Source organism: Saccopteryx leptura, chromosome 5 (assembly GCF_036850995.1).
Source record: "Saccopteryx leptura isolate mSacLep1 chromosome 5, mSacLep1_pri_phased_curated, whole genome shotgun sequence".
NCBI lineage: Eukaryota > Metazoa > Chordata > Mammalia > Chiroptera > Emballonuridae > Saccopteryx > Saccopteryx leptura.
In genome coordinates, this window is record NC_089507.1 from 189,564,734 (window position 1) to 189,579,650 (window position 14,917).

The window sequence follows — 14,917 nt, forward strand, 5'->3', positions numbered from 1 at the left end:
ACTTCAATTGTCATGAACAAAAGAGGAAAACAAAATGAAAAAGAGCCCATATTAAAAGCATCCTATCTAAATGAGGTCTTATAATTAGTCACATACAGAAATAAGGTTGGTCATTTGACTCTCTCATGGTACTTAGAAATCTAAATGTATTCAGTGCAAGAGACCGTAACTGCAGCAGTTTGTGCAAAACTCTCTTTGAGGATAGTCATTTACTTATACTTCATCTGTTACCTTAAAGGTATGGGTTTGAATTTTAATGAATTTGTTGTTTGCAGTATACCAATATTTAATTTGTAAGTTTTTTTAAATTTTATTATTTTATAAAAGCAGGAGTTAAAATTTGCATGGTGGAGTCAGGAGAGTTTTTCTATCAAAATGGCTCGTGCTTTCTCAATTAAAGGATTTGACTGACAGCCCCTCCACCGATATTTCCAAGGCCTGTTAATGAGATTGTTGTGTTTTGAATTTGCAAGTCTCTATATATTCCTGTATCTCCAAGCCAGTATTTTTAAATTGTTCGTTTGTTGCCTTCCTTTCCTTTGCAGATAAAGTTGTCTGACTTTGGTTTCTGTGCTCAAGTTTCCAAAGAGGTACCGAAGAGGAAATCATTGGTTGGAACTCCCTACTGGATGGCACCCGAGGTGATTTCTAGGCTACCTTATGGGACAGAGGTAAGGGGATGACAGCCACCATTTGAGAGAGGTGGGGCCAGGACAGGCTCAGAGATAGAGTTCTGAAATAATGATCACAGGAGATGAGGGTGATGACCTTTGACTCCGCATTTGACCCCCATTCACTGACTTGTCACAGAGTAGATTGTGGCAGAAGGGAGAATGGCCAGCACAGAGGATATCGCCACGACACTGATTTAGGGGAGTTAATTGTGATTCGACTGTGGACACTAGGGGAATTGGATTGATGGATTCAAACTCTGATGCCACCCTCAGTGGCAGGCATCCACAGAGCAAGGTGATGCAATTCGGGGAGTAGCCAGAGACACACACAAGTGAACAGGTGTGATGATTCAAAGGACAGAGGGTCAGACAAAGCTCCACAACAGAGAGGTAATCCTTGAATAAGATATAATATTTTGCCATAGAAAAACTTATATGTGAAAATATGACACAACTTCTGTTTCCCCTGGAATGGAAACAATTGTGTATAATTTTTTAAGTGATATGGTTTAGATACATGAAAATGGGGGGGGGGGTCTTCCAGAGAAGACACAGTGTGAGTAGAAGCTCTGAAGCATGTGAGACCCCACACACATAGAGGCAAGGACTTCCTTCGGCTGGGCACACAGTGTTGACACGTGTTATGGTGCAGGAGGTAGATTTTAAGGCAGGAGAAACAATAAGAGGTAGCAGGGGTCAATGAGCTAAGTAAGGCTATTGGCAGAAGTGAAGCGGACTCTGCTTTTTCTCCCTTGTTTGCTTGCCCTTGGATGAGTACTCAACTTATTTTTTTCACTGTGGTTCCAAAGCATACATTCTCAGTGAAGGTCACCTCAAGGGTTCTAACAGGAATGCAGCTAACTGATAAGAGGTGTAATGGCGCTGTAACAGGAAAGTGACTGTAGCAGGAAATTTATAGCACGGCTCGGGCTTCTCGTTGTCCTGGCTTCCTATTCTTTACTCAGAAGGAGTTGCTTGTCATCTCTTCCCTTTCTTTTCTCTATTACTTGGAGATAGCTTTAGAGGGCAGGGTTTTGTGCATGCTGCTTCAGAATGATAAAACATAAAGGAAAGAACCCCAAAATGAGGGAAGGGGTGAGAACCACTTTGAAAAATCAAATCAATACAAGAATCAGAATATATTGTGTCGTGCAATGTAGCTCTTTGCAGTCTCTTATCAATATGACAAGAACTGTTGTTATACAGTGTGTCTGTAAAGTCATGGTGCACTTTTAAGCGGTCACAGGAAAGCAACAAAAGACGATAGAAATGTGAAATCTGCACCAAATAAAAGGAAAACTCTCCCAGTTTCATACCTATGCAGTGCAGTTCGATGTGGGCTCACGCACAGATTTTTAGGGCTCCTTAGGTAGCTATCCCGTATAGCCTCTACAGACTCGTCACTGACTGATGGCCTACCAGAACGGGGTTTCTTCACCAAACTGCCGGTTTCCTTCAACTGCTTATCCCACCAAGTAATGTTATTCCTATGTGGTGGCGCTTCATTATAAACGCGCCGATATTCACATTGCACTTTGGTCATGGATTCAAATTTAGCGAGCCACAGAACACAATGAACTTTCCTCTGTACCGTCCACATCTCGACTGGCATGGCCGTGGGCTGCTCCGCTGTATACACAGTGTTACGTCATCATCTGTGCACGCGCACATGCTGCCACATCATCCTACAGAAACTGAGAGGATTTTCCTTTTATTTGGTGCAGATTTCACATTTCTAGCATCTTTTTTGCTTTCCTGTGACCAGTCAAAAGTGCACCATGACTTTATGGACATTCTGTATTATAGCTGAAATATAGCTTTCCTCTCTATGTTCATAACAAAATTTTGGATGTTTCTTTTAACCTGTCCTGATAGACAGTTAACCACCAGAATCAACAGGGTAAAAAAAATAAAGTTCTGAACTTCAGAATGTTAGGATATTCGTGGACAGTGGGTCCCTTGTCTATTGTGGGAGCTAGGTTCCAGAACCCCCCACAATAGGTGAAAATTCTTGAAGTAGCGACCTTATATTTGTTTTATCATTTATATGTATTTTAAAGTCTTATTTTGATTTAATATTCTTTTAATATGTTTTAATTAATATTTTCTATATTTTTAATTTTTAAGCTATATAATGCTTATTTTATCGCAAAAGTAATTAAAATAATAAATATATAATAATGCTTATATACCACAAAATTAGATATATACAATTTTAATATTTGTGATACAGTGAGACCACGAAAAGTGAACCACAATATGGCAAGGGACAACTGTATACCCAATTGTCTGAATTGTCATTAAAGTTGTCTTTATAAAGCAAATGTAGCCATGGCCAGTTGGCTCAACAGTAGAGCATCAGCCAGGCTTGTGGAAGTCCCAGGTTCAATTCCTGGTCAGGGCACACAGGCGAAGTGACCATTTGCTTCTCCACCCCTCTCCATTCTCTCTCTCTCTTTCCCTCTGCAGCTGGAATGGTTAGAGCAAGTTGGCCCGGGGCACTGAGGATGGCTCCATGACCTTGCCTCAGGACTGAAATAGCTTGATTGCTGAGCAGTGGAGCATCAGCCCTGTGGCCCCAGACGGGCAGAGCATCGCCCTGTAGGGGTTTTGCCGGTGGATCCCGGTCTGGGCGCATGCAGGAGTCTGTCTCTCTGCCTGCCTACCTCCCTACCTCTTACTTAATAAAAATAAATTAATTAATTAAAATGAAAAGCAAATATAGACCATTTCAAACACTCAGTGACTCAATGATTCAGCCTATAAATTTGTGTTGTAAATGTAAATTTGTGAATAAATTCGAATCTATTTGGTTTCCTGGGCATGTCCAACATTGCAAAATGTTCTCCTTGCCTGAAATAACCAGTGGGTTGTGCCTAACAGGTGGACATCTGGTCTCTGGGGATCATGGTGATAGAGATGATTGATGGCGAGCCCCCCTACTTCAATGAGCCTCCCCTCCAGGCCATGCGGAGGATCCGGGACAGTTTACCTCCACGAGTGAAGGACCTGCACAAGGTGAGAGGCGGCATCCGGTGCTGAAATTCAAAATCATTCTTGAGTGTCTCAGTCTCCCTGAGGTTTTAAAGACTGGCACATGCTATCCAGGAGTAGATCCGGTTTACAGGCAGGGACTTAGACTTAGAGTCTCTTGGGTTTAAATCTCTGCTCTTCCTGTTTGCTCACTGGCCAAGGGATTCAGCCTCTCCATCTCTGAAGTTCATTTGTAAAATGGGTATGGCCAGCTCCTCTCTCCTAGGATTGGCTAGGAAGGTAAATCACTCCCTCCCTGAGCACCTACGACATACCGGGGACTGTTCTAATTGCTGGGGATATCACAGTGCCAGACCCCAGCTTTCCTGACCCTCATAGAGCTTGCATTTTAGTTGGGGCAGCAGATAACAAACTCCAAACAAAAGGAGGGAGAAAATGATTTCAGAAATTGGTACGTGCTATGAAGCAAATAAAACTCTGTGATAGAATCGAGTGTGCGGGAGAGGAGGCTGGGAACTTGTTTAGGCTGAAGAATGAAAGCAGCCCTTTCTGGGGAGGAATCACCCAAACTGGACTCTGAATGGAAAGAAGAAGTAAGCCATGTAAAGACCTGGGAGAAACACATCCCAGGCAGACAGACAGCATGTGCAAAGTCCCCAAGCCAATACAGAAAGGTTATATGGCTGAGCAAAGTGATCAAGGATAGACAGTAGAGTCAGAGAGGTAGGCAGGGACTAGACGAGGGGTCCCCAATCTACGGCCTGCGGGCCACATGCGGCCCCCTGAGGTCATTTATCTGGCCCCCGCCACACTTTTGGAAGGGGCACCTCTTTCATTGGTGGTCAGCATCCATATCCTGTGCTCCTGGAGTACTTTATGTTGCAACGTCGCTCACGTACAGTACTACTTCCGGAAGCGCGTCATATCACTTGTTACGGCTAGCAGTGACAAATATGGAACCGGACATTGACCATCTCATTAGCCAAAAGCAGGCCCATAGTTTCCATTGAAATACTGGTCAGTTTGTTGATTTAAATTTACTTGTTCTTTATTTTAAATATTGTATTTGTCCCCATTTTGTTTTTTTACCTTAAAATAAGATATATGCAATGTGCATAGGGATTTGTTCATAGTTTTTTTTTTATAGTCTGGCCCTCCAACAGTCTTGAGGGACAGTGAACTGGCCCCCTGTGTAAAAAGTTTGGGGACCCCTGGGCTAGACCATGCAGGACAATGAAAGACATAGTCAAGGGACCACGTAGCATCTTTCCTGTTTTCTAAGGATTGCCAAATAGGAAAATAAATGATACTAAGTTGAAGAACCACCACAGAGGCAGCCACCACTTGGGGCAGGGCTTTCTGAGAAGGGCCATTTTACAGGACCAACACTCTACCAGGGGTCCCCAAACTTTTTACACAGGGGGCCAGTTCACTGTCCCTCAGACTGTTGGAGGGCTGCCACATACAGTGCTCCTCTCACTGACCACCAATGAAAGAGGTGCCCTTTCTGGAAGTGCAGTGGGGGCCGGATAAATTGCCTCAGGGGGCCGCATGTGGCCCGCGGGCCATAGTTTGGGGACACCTGTTGAAACACTGATCCCACTACTACCCATCTCTCTTAACAGTAAGAGAGAGGAGTGAGGCTGCCGTTTCGGGGAGACTAGTTTGTAATGGTAGCATCTCTTTTTTCTTCACCCTTAAATCATAGGGAAGAGCCCCAATAGAATCACTTTTATAGATGTGTGAATCTGGCAAAGAAGAAAAAAAAGGAGACTGCTTGAGTGAAACAGGAGATTATAAAAGTCTTCCTGCGGCCTGACCTGTGGTGGCGCAGTGGATGGGGCGTCAGCCTGGAGATGCTGAGGTCCCTGGTTCGAAACCCTGGGCTTGCCTGGTCAAGACACATATGGGAGTTGAAAATTCCAGCTCCTCCCCCTTCTCTCTCTCTGTCTCTCCTCTCTAAAATGAATAAATTAAAAAAAAAAAAGTCTTCCTGCATTGGACTAAGTTTAAATGATAAAATGTGGTCAAAATAGTAGTATCAGATAGTCCCACACCCAATATAAGTGGGTGTGATGTCCTTCAAGTTCATGTACAAGAGCAGCTTTAATCCAACTGGTCAAAAACTGGAAATTTCCAAGGTTATTTCCCAAATGGATAAGTCATATGTGGTATAATTCAACAGTGAATACTACACAGCAATGAAAAGAATAAAATTATTGCCACACAGGGATGAATCTCACAGACACAAAGAAGAATGAAAGAAGCCAGATAGAGAATAGTTAACAGCATGTGATTATATAACTCAATTTCTATAAAAGACAAATGCAGGCAAAATTAATTCATGTTATTAGAAGTCAGGCCCTGGCTGGTTGGCTCAGTGGTAGAGTGTAGGCCTGGCATGTGGATGTCCTGGGTTTGATTCCCAGTCAGGGCACACAGGAGAAGCACCATCTGCTTTTCCACTCCTCCCTCTCTTGCTTCTCTCTCTCTCTCTCTCTGTCTGTCTCTCTCTTTTCTTGTCCTGCAGCCATGGCTTGATTGGAGTGAGGGCACTGAGGATGACTTGATGGTCTCTGCCTCAGGCACTAAGAATAACTTGGTTTCTGAGCAACGGAGCAACACCCCAGATGAGCAGAGCAAAGCCCTCAAGTGGGCTTGCTGGGTGGATCCCAGTTGGGGCAATGTGGAAGTCTGTCTCTGCCTCTCCTCTTTTCATTGAATTTAAAAAAAAATCAGGAGAGTGGTGACACTTTGCAAGGAGATGGGTATTGACAGGAAAGGAACCCAAGGTAGCCCCTAGAATGGAGAAATTTTTACATTCGTATAGATATGGAGAATAAATAGATGTAAATAATGGTAAAAAAAAAAACAAAAACAAAAAATAACCTACTGTAAAACATACACTTAATATTAATGCACTTGAATATATGAAATTAAAGAAAATAAATGTTATTTGTGTCAGATATCCATAAAGAAGCTGTTTCTCTTTACAAAAAGGGATTTCACAAAGGCTAGATAGTTGTAGTTGTTAAAAAAATAAAACGGTTCCCTGTTTATACCACACTTTATCAAGTGAGTATGACCAGTGCCTATATATACATAGTAGTACCTTATATTAGCTGCTGTAGTTACTATTACCATTATAGTTTTGTTTAGTAAGTAAATTGTCATTCTTCATTGTATTGCAAATTACATTTGTTATTTCAAACTTAAAGAAGGTAAGGGAAACATCACGTGCTAATAAAGACAATGCCTGCTTTTGCTTCCATAATATCTTTCTCCTCAAAATCATTTCTGGAATGTGATGCTGGATAGAATGGTTTTTTCTGGGATTAGCTGGCAACCATTTCAGGTTGGCTCTCTGTGCTAGTCCTCAGGATGATGTCGATGTTTCCACAGGTTTCTTCAGTGCTCCGGGGATTCCTAGACCTGATGTTGGTGAGGGAGCCCTCTCAAAGAGCTACGGCCCAGGAACTCCTTGGACATCCATTCTTGAAACTGGCAGGTCCGCCATCTTGCATTGTCCCCCTCATGAGACAATACAGGCATCACTGAGAAGAGGCTTCATATAGGTGACAAGACTAGATGAGGACATGAGAATAATTCAGGAGAACACGAGGAAACCACAGAACATGCAAAAGGCCTGTGCTTTCTAACCAGCTGATTTTGGTGGGACAGTGTGATGACCAGCAGGGTTTGATAGACCAGGGCATCTTCTTGTGTCTTAAACAGGCATCTTTCCACTGACAGCTGGTATGGTCATTTGGAACACAGCGTTCATAAGTCTTCATTCTATTTTTCAGCCCTTCATCCAGCAAATCAGAAGGACTCCGTACAAACTTCGTTATGATATATCCTAGCCACATGCAGGGTAACGCATAGGATTTTCTATATTGAAAGAATACTTTTCTGGCAAAAAAAAAGAAAGGAAAACAAAAAAGCACTTTTTTCTTAATGGTAGCAGTGTAATGTATTTTGCAATGAATTTGTAACTTTTCTGTACGACAGTTTTGATAATTTATAGTACTTTGATGTTGCGTAGCCATTGTATCAGTTGGAGTACTACTTGTTTACTAGCAAGAGTTTGAACAAAGCCTTTCCTACTTTTTTATCCCTTTCAGAGAACCAACGAATCTTTAGGAACTTTGAATACTGAATGACTCTCAATCACCGTCAGCTTTAGTAGAATATCTTTCTTATCTTAACAAGTGTCTTATGCGATGGAAGAAGAATTAAAAGTGATGGTGATGGTGGTGCACATTTCATTTATCCAACCAAAAATAATAAAATTTGAGCCACAGAATACCACCAAACTACTCTTTGGGATAAAGCGAAATATTTTTTGGAAAATCACATTTTCCTTTAAGGCTCTTAGTCACAAACCAGTTTTTGCTGAGCAGGAAGTTTCCTTTGGGGCCCTGTCTCCAATGGGTATGATGTCCCCTTGTGGCCAAATTTCCTTCCCAAGGAACAATGTCAGTGCTAAGATGATTGGACTCAGTTCCCCTAGTTGAATGTTACAGTAATGCCGTGAGATTTCCAGTCTCACAAAGGGAAAGGAGATAGAACAGGGCAAGATGTTTGGTTTCATTTGTCACTGTTTTTAAAACTCTGTATGCTAGCACACCAAACTCTTGTCTGTATTTACCTTTGTACCACAGTATTAATCGCTATTGTTCATGTATTGTGCTGGAAGTCTGAACTGACTCTAGAGGGTGAATTAGGAAGGGTGCAACCTGACTTCAATTGTGACCATGTTATGATGTGTTTCCGACATAGGAGAGTTGTGCTGCTGACTAGATCTTCTCACATGTTGATAAAAATGAATGACTACTACAATACATTTTGTGTTGCTTGTTGGATGAATTTGCATGTTACCTGTAGGCCAATATAGATTTGCCTTTAAAACTCTGGAAGAGCTACATAGTCATCATTAGTTTCTATTAATTATGCATCAGACAAAAGCCATTTGTTACCAAACTGGAAAACCAGAGGCTTTTCTTAATGACATCACATACTGTAACAAATAGAAATTTAAATTTGTGAAAATGCTCTGGTTGCTCTAAGCATAATTAAGAATTCTTTTGTAATTAATAGTTTGCTAATTATTTATTATAGTTAAAAGGAATAAAAGGCATAAAATGACCTTCTACTGATTAGATTTTTAGTCTTCCCCAAACTGGAAATGCCTCACCATAAATAGAATCTGTAATATTGTTTTTATAAAACTCAAAAAGTTGATGTTTCATGTAAAATATTAAAATATGAATAGAAATAGAGAAGAATAAAAAGAATCTAAATCCAGAAAATGGCAGTCCTAAAAGTTCATGGAATAGATTGTATTAATTCAGCCAGGACTATGTAGTAGAAAGAAAAGAAAATCTCTTTTAACCCGAACAAATATCAAAACCATTGCAGAAAATAGTGAATTTTGGATTTCAAACATTTTTGACAGTATAATGGAAAATTTTCTGTAATTTTCTTATCACTGGGTATTTTTTAAAGTATTCATTAAGTTTACCAAAAGCTACCGTAGCTTAAGGTTTTGTGAGCACTATTGGCAGAAACTGCACTTGCAAATAAAAATAAATGTTTGCCTTTTAACCATTGTGTTATTAGAAACTCTATTGTTTTCCCAAATTTGTTTTCTTAAGTAATCAAGAATGGTTCTGTTATGATCTTGGGGAATGTAAATGAGTTGGTATAAAGTTATATGTAACATCATGATGATACAAACCAAAGACAAATATTCTCATCCTCAGAGATTACAATGTTAAGACTATGGTATCTGTCTTACATGCTATTATGGTATAGATCAGTGTTGTTGTTTTTTCCAACCCCAGTCCGCAGACTGGTCCACCAAAAATTTCATGCTGGTTCATGAAAGAGTTAACCACCCTGGTGTTGTATGAATATTATAAGCCCAACGATCTTAGTCAAATTCACTTATGCTTAGGGTGATTTCTGCCTTTGTGGTCCCTGAAATAATTCTCCTATTTTCACTGGCCCCCAAGTGTGAAAATGTTGAAAACCACTGGTATAGATACCACTACTGAGGAAAAATAATTATTAAATTCTGGAAATCCAAGTTCAAGAAAAGCCAGATTCATAGCCAAAGACTCCCATTCTGCTTTCCTATTCCAAAAATGCTGAACTGATCTGAAGGCTTTTTACCAACAAAAGACATAAAAAGGAGGGTTTTTTTCTATTAAAGAAGGTGTGGTGAGAGCTCTCTGGAAACCTGGAAGAGAGTGTTGCCCCTCTCCCTTTTCTGTTTGGCTGATAGGAGACGGACACATTTAACCCATGAAGTTGAGAAGAACACTTGTCTTTAAAGAGTTTATTTCTCATCCGGAAATTTCAGAAGGTGAAAACCCTCAGGTTTTCATGCCTGAGATAGCATGATGAAAAAGGCTGTAGCATATCGTGTGCCAGGGAAGAGAAAGATAAAAGTAATCTTCCTCAGGCAGGTCCCCAAAGCCATTGCCGGGCATGGAAGAAGACATCAGCTTCCTTTCGGCCATGATGGATCACAGAGAAGGAACAGGGAACATGGCAGCCCATTTACCTAAGCAATGGGATACCCAAGCTAGAGACTGCATTGGAGGCATGCATCATGGGGGGAACTAACGGGAGCAATGACTGCTTTTCTGCAGGGTGAAGTGGTCAGGATGGAGCTGACCTTGACTCTAAACACTACATGTACCATCTGCACCAACATCAGCAGAGACTTCAGGCTGACACACATGAGATGTAGGCATCTACCTGTCTTCTAACAGCATCTCCAAAACAATCAGATGGATTACCCCAGCCTCCCTTCCCAACTGCTCCCTATAAATTTAGACCATGTGATAGTGTGAGATCCCATGACTGGCAGAAGGGACTTGGAAGAAAGAAAGGGTAGTAACAGCAGTCACCATGTTACCTGCTCCTGTCTATCCATTGCTACCTCTTCATCTTTCTCTGATACAAGTTTAGCCCAAGCAACGGAGAGGGGAGTGATTTTGAATCAGAATGAGATTGATTTTTTTAATGGATTAGATAGAATCTGACTGAGTTATGATTATATCTCTATTACTTGTTGGGAAGAGTACATTTAGTAGAAATTACTGGAGAAAAAAATGTTACTCCATGAAGTTAATAACTGAATGAGTTCAGACTCCTTGCTCAAACTGGTTAAATGAATAGCACTACAGTGTGTCCGTAAAGTCATGGTGCACTTTTGACCGGTCACAGGAAAGCAACAAAAGATGATAGAAATGTGAAATCACCAAATAAAAGGAAAACCCTCCCAGTTTCTGTAGGATGATGTGGCAGCATGTGCGCATGCACAGATGATGACGTAACACTGTGTATACAGCGGAGCAGCCCACAGTCATGCCAGTCGAGATGTGGACGGTACAGAGGAAAGTTCAGTGTGTTCTGTGGCTTGCTAAATTCGAATCCGTGACCAAAGTGCAACGTGAATATTGGTGCGTTTATAATGAAGCGCCACCACATAGGAATAACATTACTCGGTGGGATAAGCAGTTGAAGGAAACCGGCAGTTTGGTGGAGAAACCCCGTTCTGGTAGCCATCAGTCAGTGACGAGTCTGTAGAGGCTATACAGGATAGCTACCTAAGGAGCCCTAAAATATCTGTGCGTGAGCCCACATCGAACTGCACTGAATAGGTATGAAACTGGGAGAATTTTCCTTTTATTTGGTGCAGATTTCACATTTCTATCATCTTTTGTTGCTTTCCTGTGACCGGTCAAAAGTGCACCATGACTTTACGGACACACTGTATTTCATCAAAGAAACAACAATGAGATTCCAGGCAGAGGAAAGAGATTTGGTCTGAAGTATGCACCGATCGTACAAGCAGGAGCAGTGCTGTGAAAGTGACATGACACCCTACAGATTCGAATTGTGCAGTAAATTTAGTCACCTTGAGCCTTGAAATGTGTATATTCTGAGTTGTATTTCCAAGGCACATAATACCTTCATGTGAGTTCTGCAGAAAAAATAACCTAAGACTGAGACTTTAGCACAAATCATTTATTTGGGAGAGAATTCCAAGAGGCTTACTCAATATGGCAGAGTGGAGAAGGGAGACAAAGAGGAGAGAAAAAGATTGTTTTAAGGAATGGGTTACCACTATGGGCCACTGGGGCTCGATCCTCCAGGAGACCTTCTGGGAGAGACACTCCAGAATTGCCCCTTTGGCGGGAGGAGATGCTGGTATTTACCCCCTCTCCCATCCCTCATTGGCTGAGAGTTGCTCTGACAGCTGCAACTCCCACAACTTGCACCTGCCCCGTCCATGGCAGTCTGTCCCAACCAATAAAGAGGGAAGCCAGGGGCATACACAGAAACTGTCACAAGTGGCTTTCAGGAAAGGTTGAGGGAATGTGGGTGGAACCCTGACCACATCTCCTACAAAAATAGAGCTAAAGAAGGACAAAACAGGGACTTGAGACAAGGACAGTTGCTGATTTCTGCATCAAAATACACAGCTTTCAAAGCAAAGGTGTGCCTTACTTACCTGGAAGGGTTTGGTTGGGGAGCAAATGCTTTGGATAATTATACCTGATCATTGTCAACATTTCAAAAAATATAAAGCTAGGAAGAACTTCAAGGTCTTATATGATCCACCTTACTGAACTAACGGAGGGTCCCAGCATTGATCGTAATACCTGAACAGATCCCATATGCACGCACGCACACACATTCACACACATGCACACACACACAGAGATTTCAGTTCCTCGGGGCAGGGATGATTACCTATTTTGTTCATTGATGTGCCCCCAGCACCCATAGGGTCTAGAAAATGTGTGATCAGTGCTAATAAATACTTATCATCTTATTGGTCATATGAGCCTTTGTGTGTCCTTCCCCCGCAGACAGCCCGATAAGTCTGGTCACTTTAAATAACTACTGAAGTAGCCATTAGCCCCGGAGTTCTTAGTTCAATTTCACATGCTGGATGCTCTTGCCTGACTATGGACTTCTTCTCAGAAAAAAAAAATAGTTTTAAACGTGTAAAGTAAAACACATTGACTTACAAAGGAAGTCAATGAAAGTACAGTTATCATATTTTTTAATTTTATGGTATTAAAACATTAAATAACAAAATCTTGTGAAAGTCTACCATAATATCAAAGTAGAATAATATAACTGACTTTTTGAGATATCTTCAACAGGTGTAATGTGGTGATTTCTCCTGATGACAAATACACAGTCACTTCTGATACTACACGGCTTGGTGCCTGTGTTCATAATTGAGGGAAATGCTACTTTTCATATGAGGTTAGTGTAAGGTATTTTTTCCCGCTGAGGAAGAAGGAAGGGGCGTAGCCACGAAGTGTGGATAAGCAAAAGCTTTATTGAGTACAGCGCGTCCTGCCCGGCGAGGTTCGCATAAGGTGACCCGCATGGGAGATATTTAAAGGGTCCCCTCTAGTGTGGTTGAGCTAATATGACGTGGTGAAATCTCACTGGCTGACGGACAGTCGCTCTTTTCCCAGGGACTCCTGGGAAGTTTCTTTTGGTATGCATGGATGTGGGCGGCTCCAGCCAAAGTTCCTGGGTCTGGGTTTCTCACGTGACCTTCCCGCATTGCTGACCACCCTACAGTTAGTAAAAACCTAAGGTGTAATTTTTTTTCCCATCCGAGTTCACAGACTCCCCCACTTAGTGGGCTAGGGCTGTGGGGAAATCCCTGCACAGAAACACATTCTGAATTCAAAATTAGATGACATGGCAGATGGACACCTGGTTTAACACCTCTGCATCAGTCCCTTTGGGTCTTCCTTGAACTTGTATGGCAGGTAAAATTGGAATAGGCATGTTAAGAATTATGCTAGGAAAACGCCACTCATAATAGCTTTTATGGAACATGTCCGGTGTGCCATGCAATGTGCTAGGGACTTAAATGCATTGCCACAAATCTGCAAATAACTTTGCAAGGATGGGCGAGCAAGCTCTATTTTCAGATGAGAAAAAGAGCACTCAGACCCAATAATTTGGCTAATGTTGCAGGTGGGCTTATAACAAAGGACTTTTTAACCAGTTTTCATACCGCTACATAAAACGAACCTGGAGAATGTGGTAAAACTACAGACTCTAGGGTCTCACCACAGAGACTCGTCATTCAGTCTGGGTTGATGTTCTAGAACAAATGTTGTTTTTTTCAGTGGCCCCGGAGTGATTCAGATGCACTTTGACACACACTGCCACAAAGCTGTGTCTGCCTGGTTCTGGAGTGTTTGCTCCAGGGAAGTGTTTATACGTCAAGCCAGCTTGGACCGCCCCGCAGTAAAACACTCCAGCGCATGCACACAGCATGCTGACTCAATCAAAGGCTGCAGCCAATCCTACCATCTTTCTTCCCACTTCTCCACCTTTCTCGGCTGTCTCCCACACCCGCACAGCTTTGCCAGGTCTTTGTTCACAGAAAGATTGGGCAGTTGGTTACATGAGAGTGGTCATAGTGTAGAGGGCTTCCTCAGACTGGAGAACAAAATCTCCCCTGCCCCCTTAGAAAGCTTCACTGGGAGCTATTTTCCAAGAACTGGGAACCCTGCAAAGAACCGCATTCAGAATTTAAATCAAACTCACAATCCCTCCCCGCCCCCGCCCCCCCCCCCCCCCCACTCCTCCAACCGGGCAGAAATCTGCATATAGTTGACCCAGCCAGTCTTTCCCCACCTGGCAGACCAGCAACCAGACCCTACGTCCTTTTGGGCCGAGGCATTTGTGTTTAAATCTCCAGTAGAAACGAAAAAATAACAATTAAAAGGGTAATAGAGTGTCTGTGGTTGGTTTGTTTTCGCTCATCTCTGAGTTTGGGGAGCAATGCAGATAAATGAGCCACCACCGCAGCTAGTCCCTGGTACAGGGGCAGCTGTGAAAGGCCAAACGATGGCCATGGCCATGGAAGGGGCCCAGGGCGGCGTCAGTCCCTCTGGCCTCCTGGCTTTCCCGCCCAGAGACCACTGCCGCTGCCCCCAACAGCAGGCTGTTCTTGATTGTGTTAAGTTGATCAGAAAGATAAAGGCATGGCTGGGACACAGCGTGTGAGGTTCCAGGAGATGAGGCTGAGCTGGAGACCTACTTTAAGGACAGCTAGTTAGAAAAGGGTGATGAAACCAATAACAATGGTAATAAGGCTTCTTACGTATACTGTGTATCGCAGGTGGAAAAATCAGTCTTGAGTTTAAGGATTCAGAAATTTAGATCCTAGAAAGATTTAATTCATC

The 14,917-nt window shown here is 42.2% G+C and overlaps 1 protein-coding gene across 2 annotated transcripts in view; it reads left to right on the top strand.

Annotated features, from left to right (window-relative positions):
- The window catches only part of PAK5 (p21 (RAC1) activated kinase 5), a 278,473-nt gene extending 269,198 nt beyond the window's left edge, over window positions 1-9,275 (top strand). For both annotated transcript variants that reach the window (XM_066387157.1, XM_066387158.1), the window contains exons 8-10: window positions 546-671; window positions 3,558-3,692; window positions 7,071-9,275. In XM_066387157.1, the coding sequence (XP_066243254.1) occupies window positions 546-671; window positions 3,558-3,692; window positions 7,071-7,226 (417 nt within the window). In that variant the 3' untranslated portion in view covers window positions 7,227-9,275. The remainder of the gene's footprint in view (window positions 1-545; window positions 672-3,557; window positions 3,693-7,070) is intronic.
- The last annotated feature ends 5,642 nt before the right edge of the window (window positions 9,276-14,917 follow it).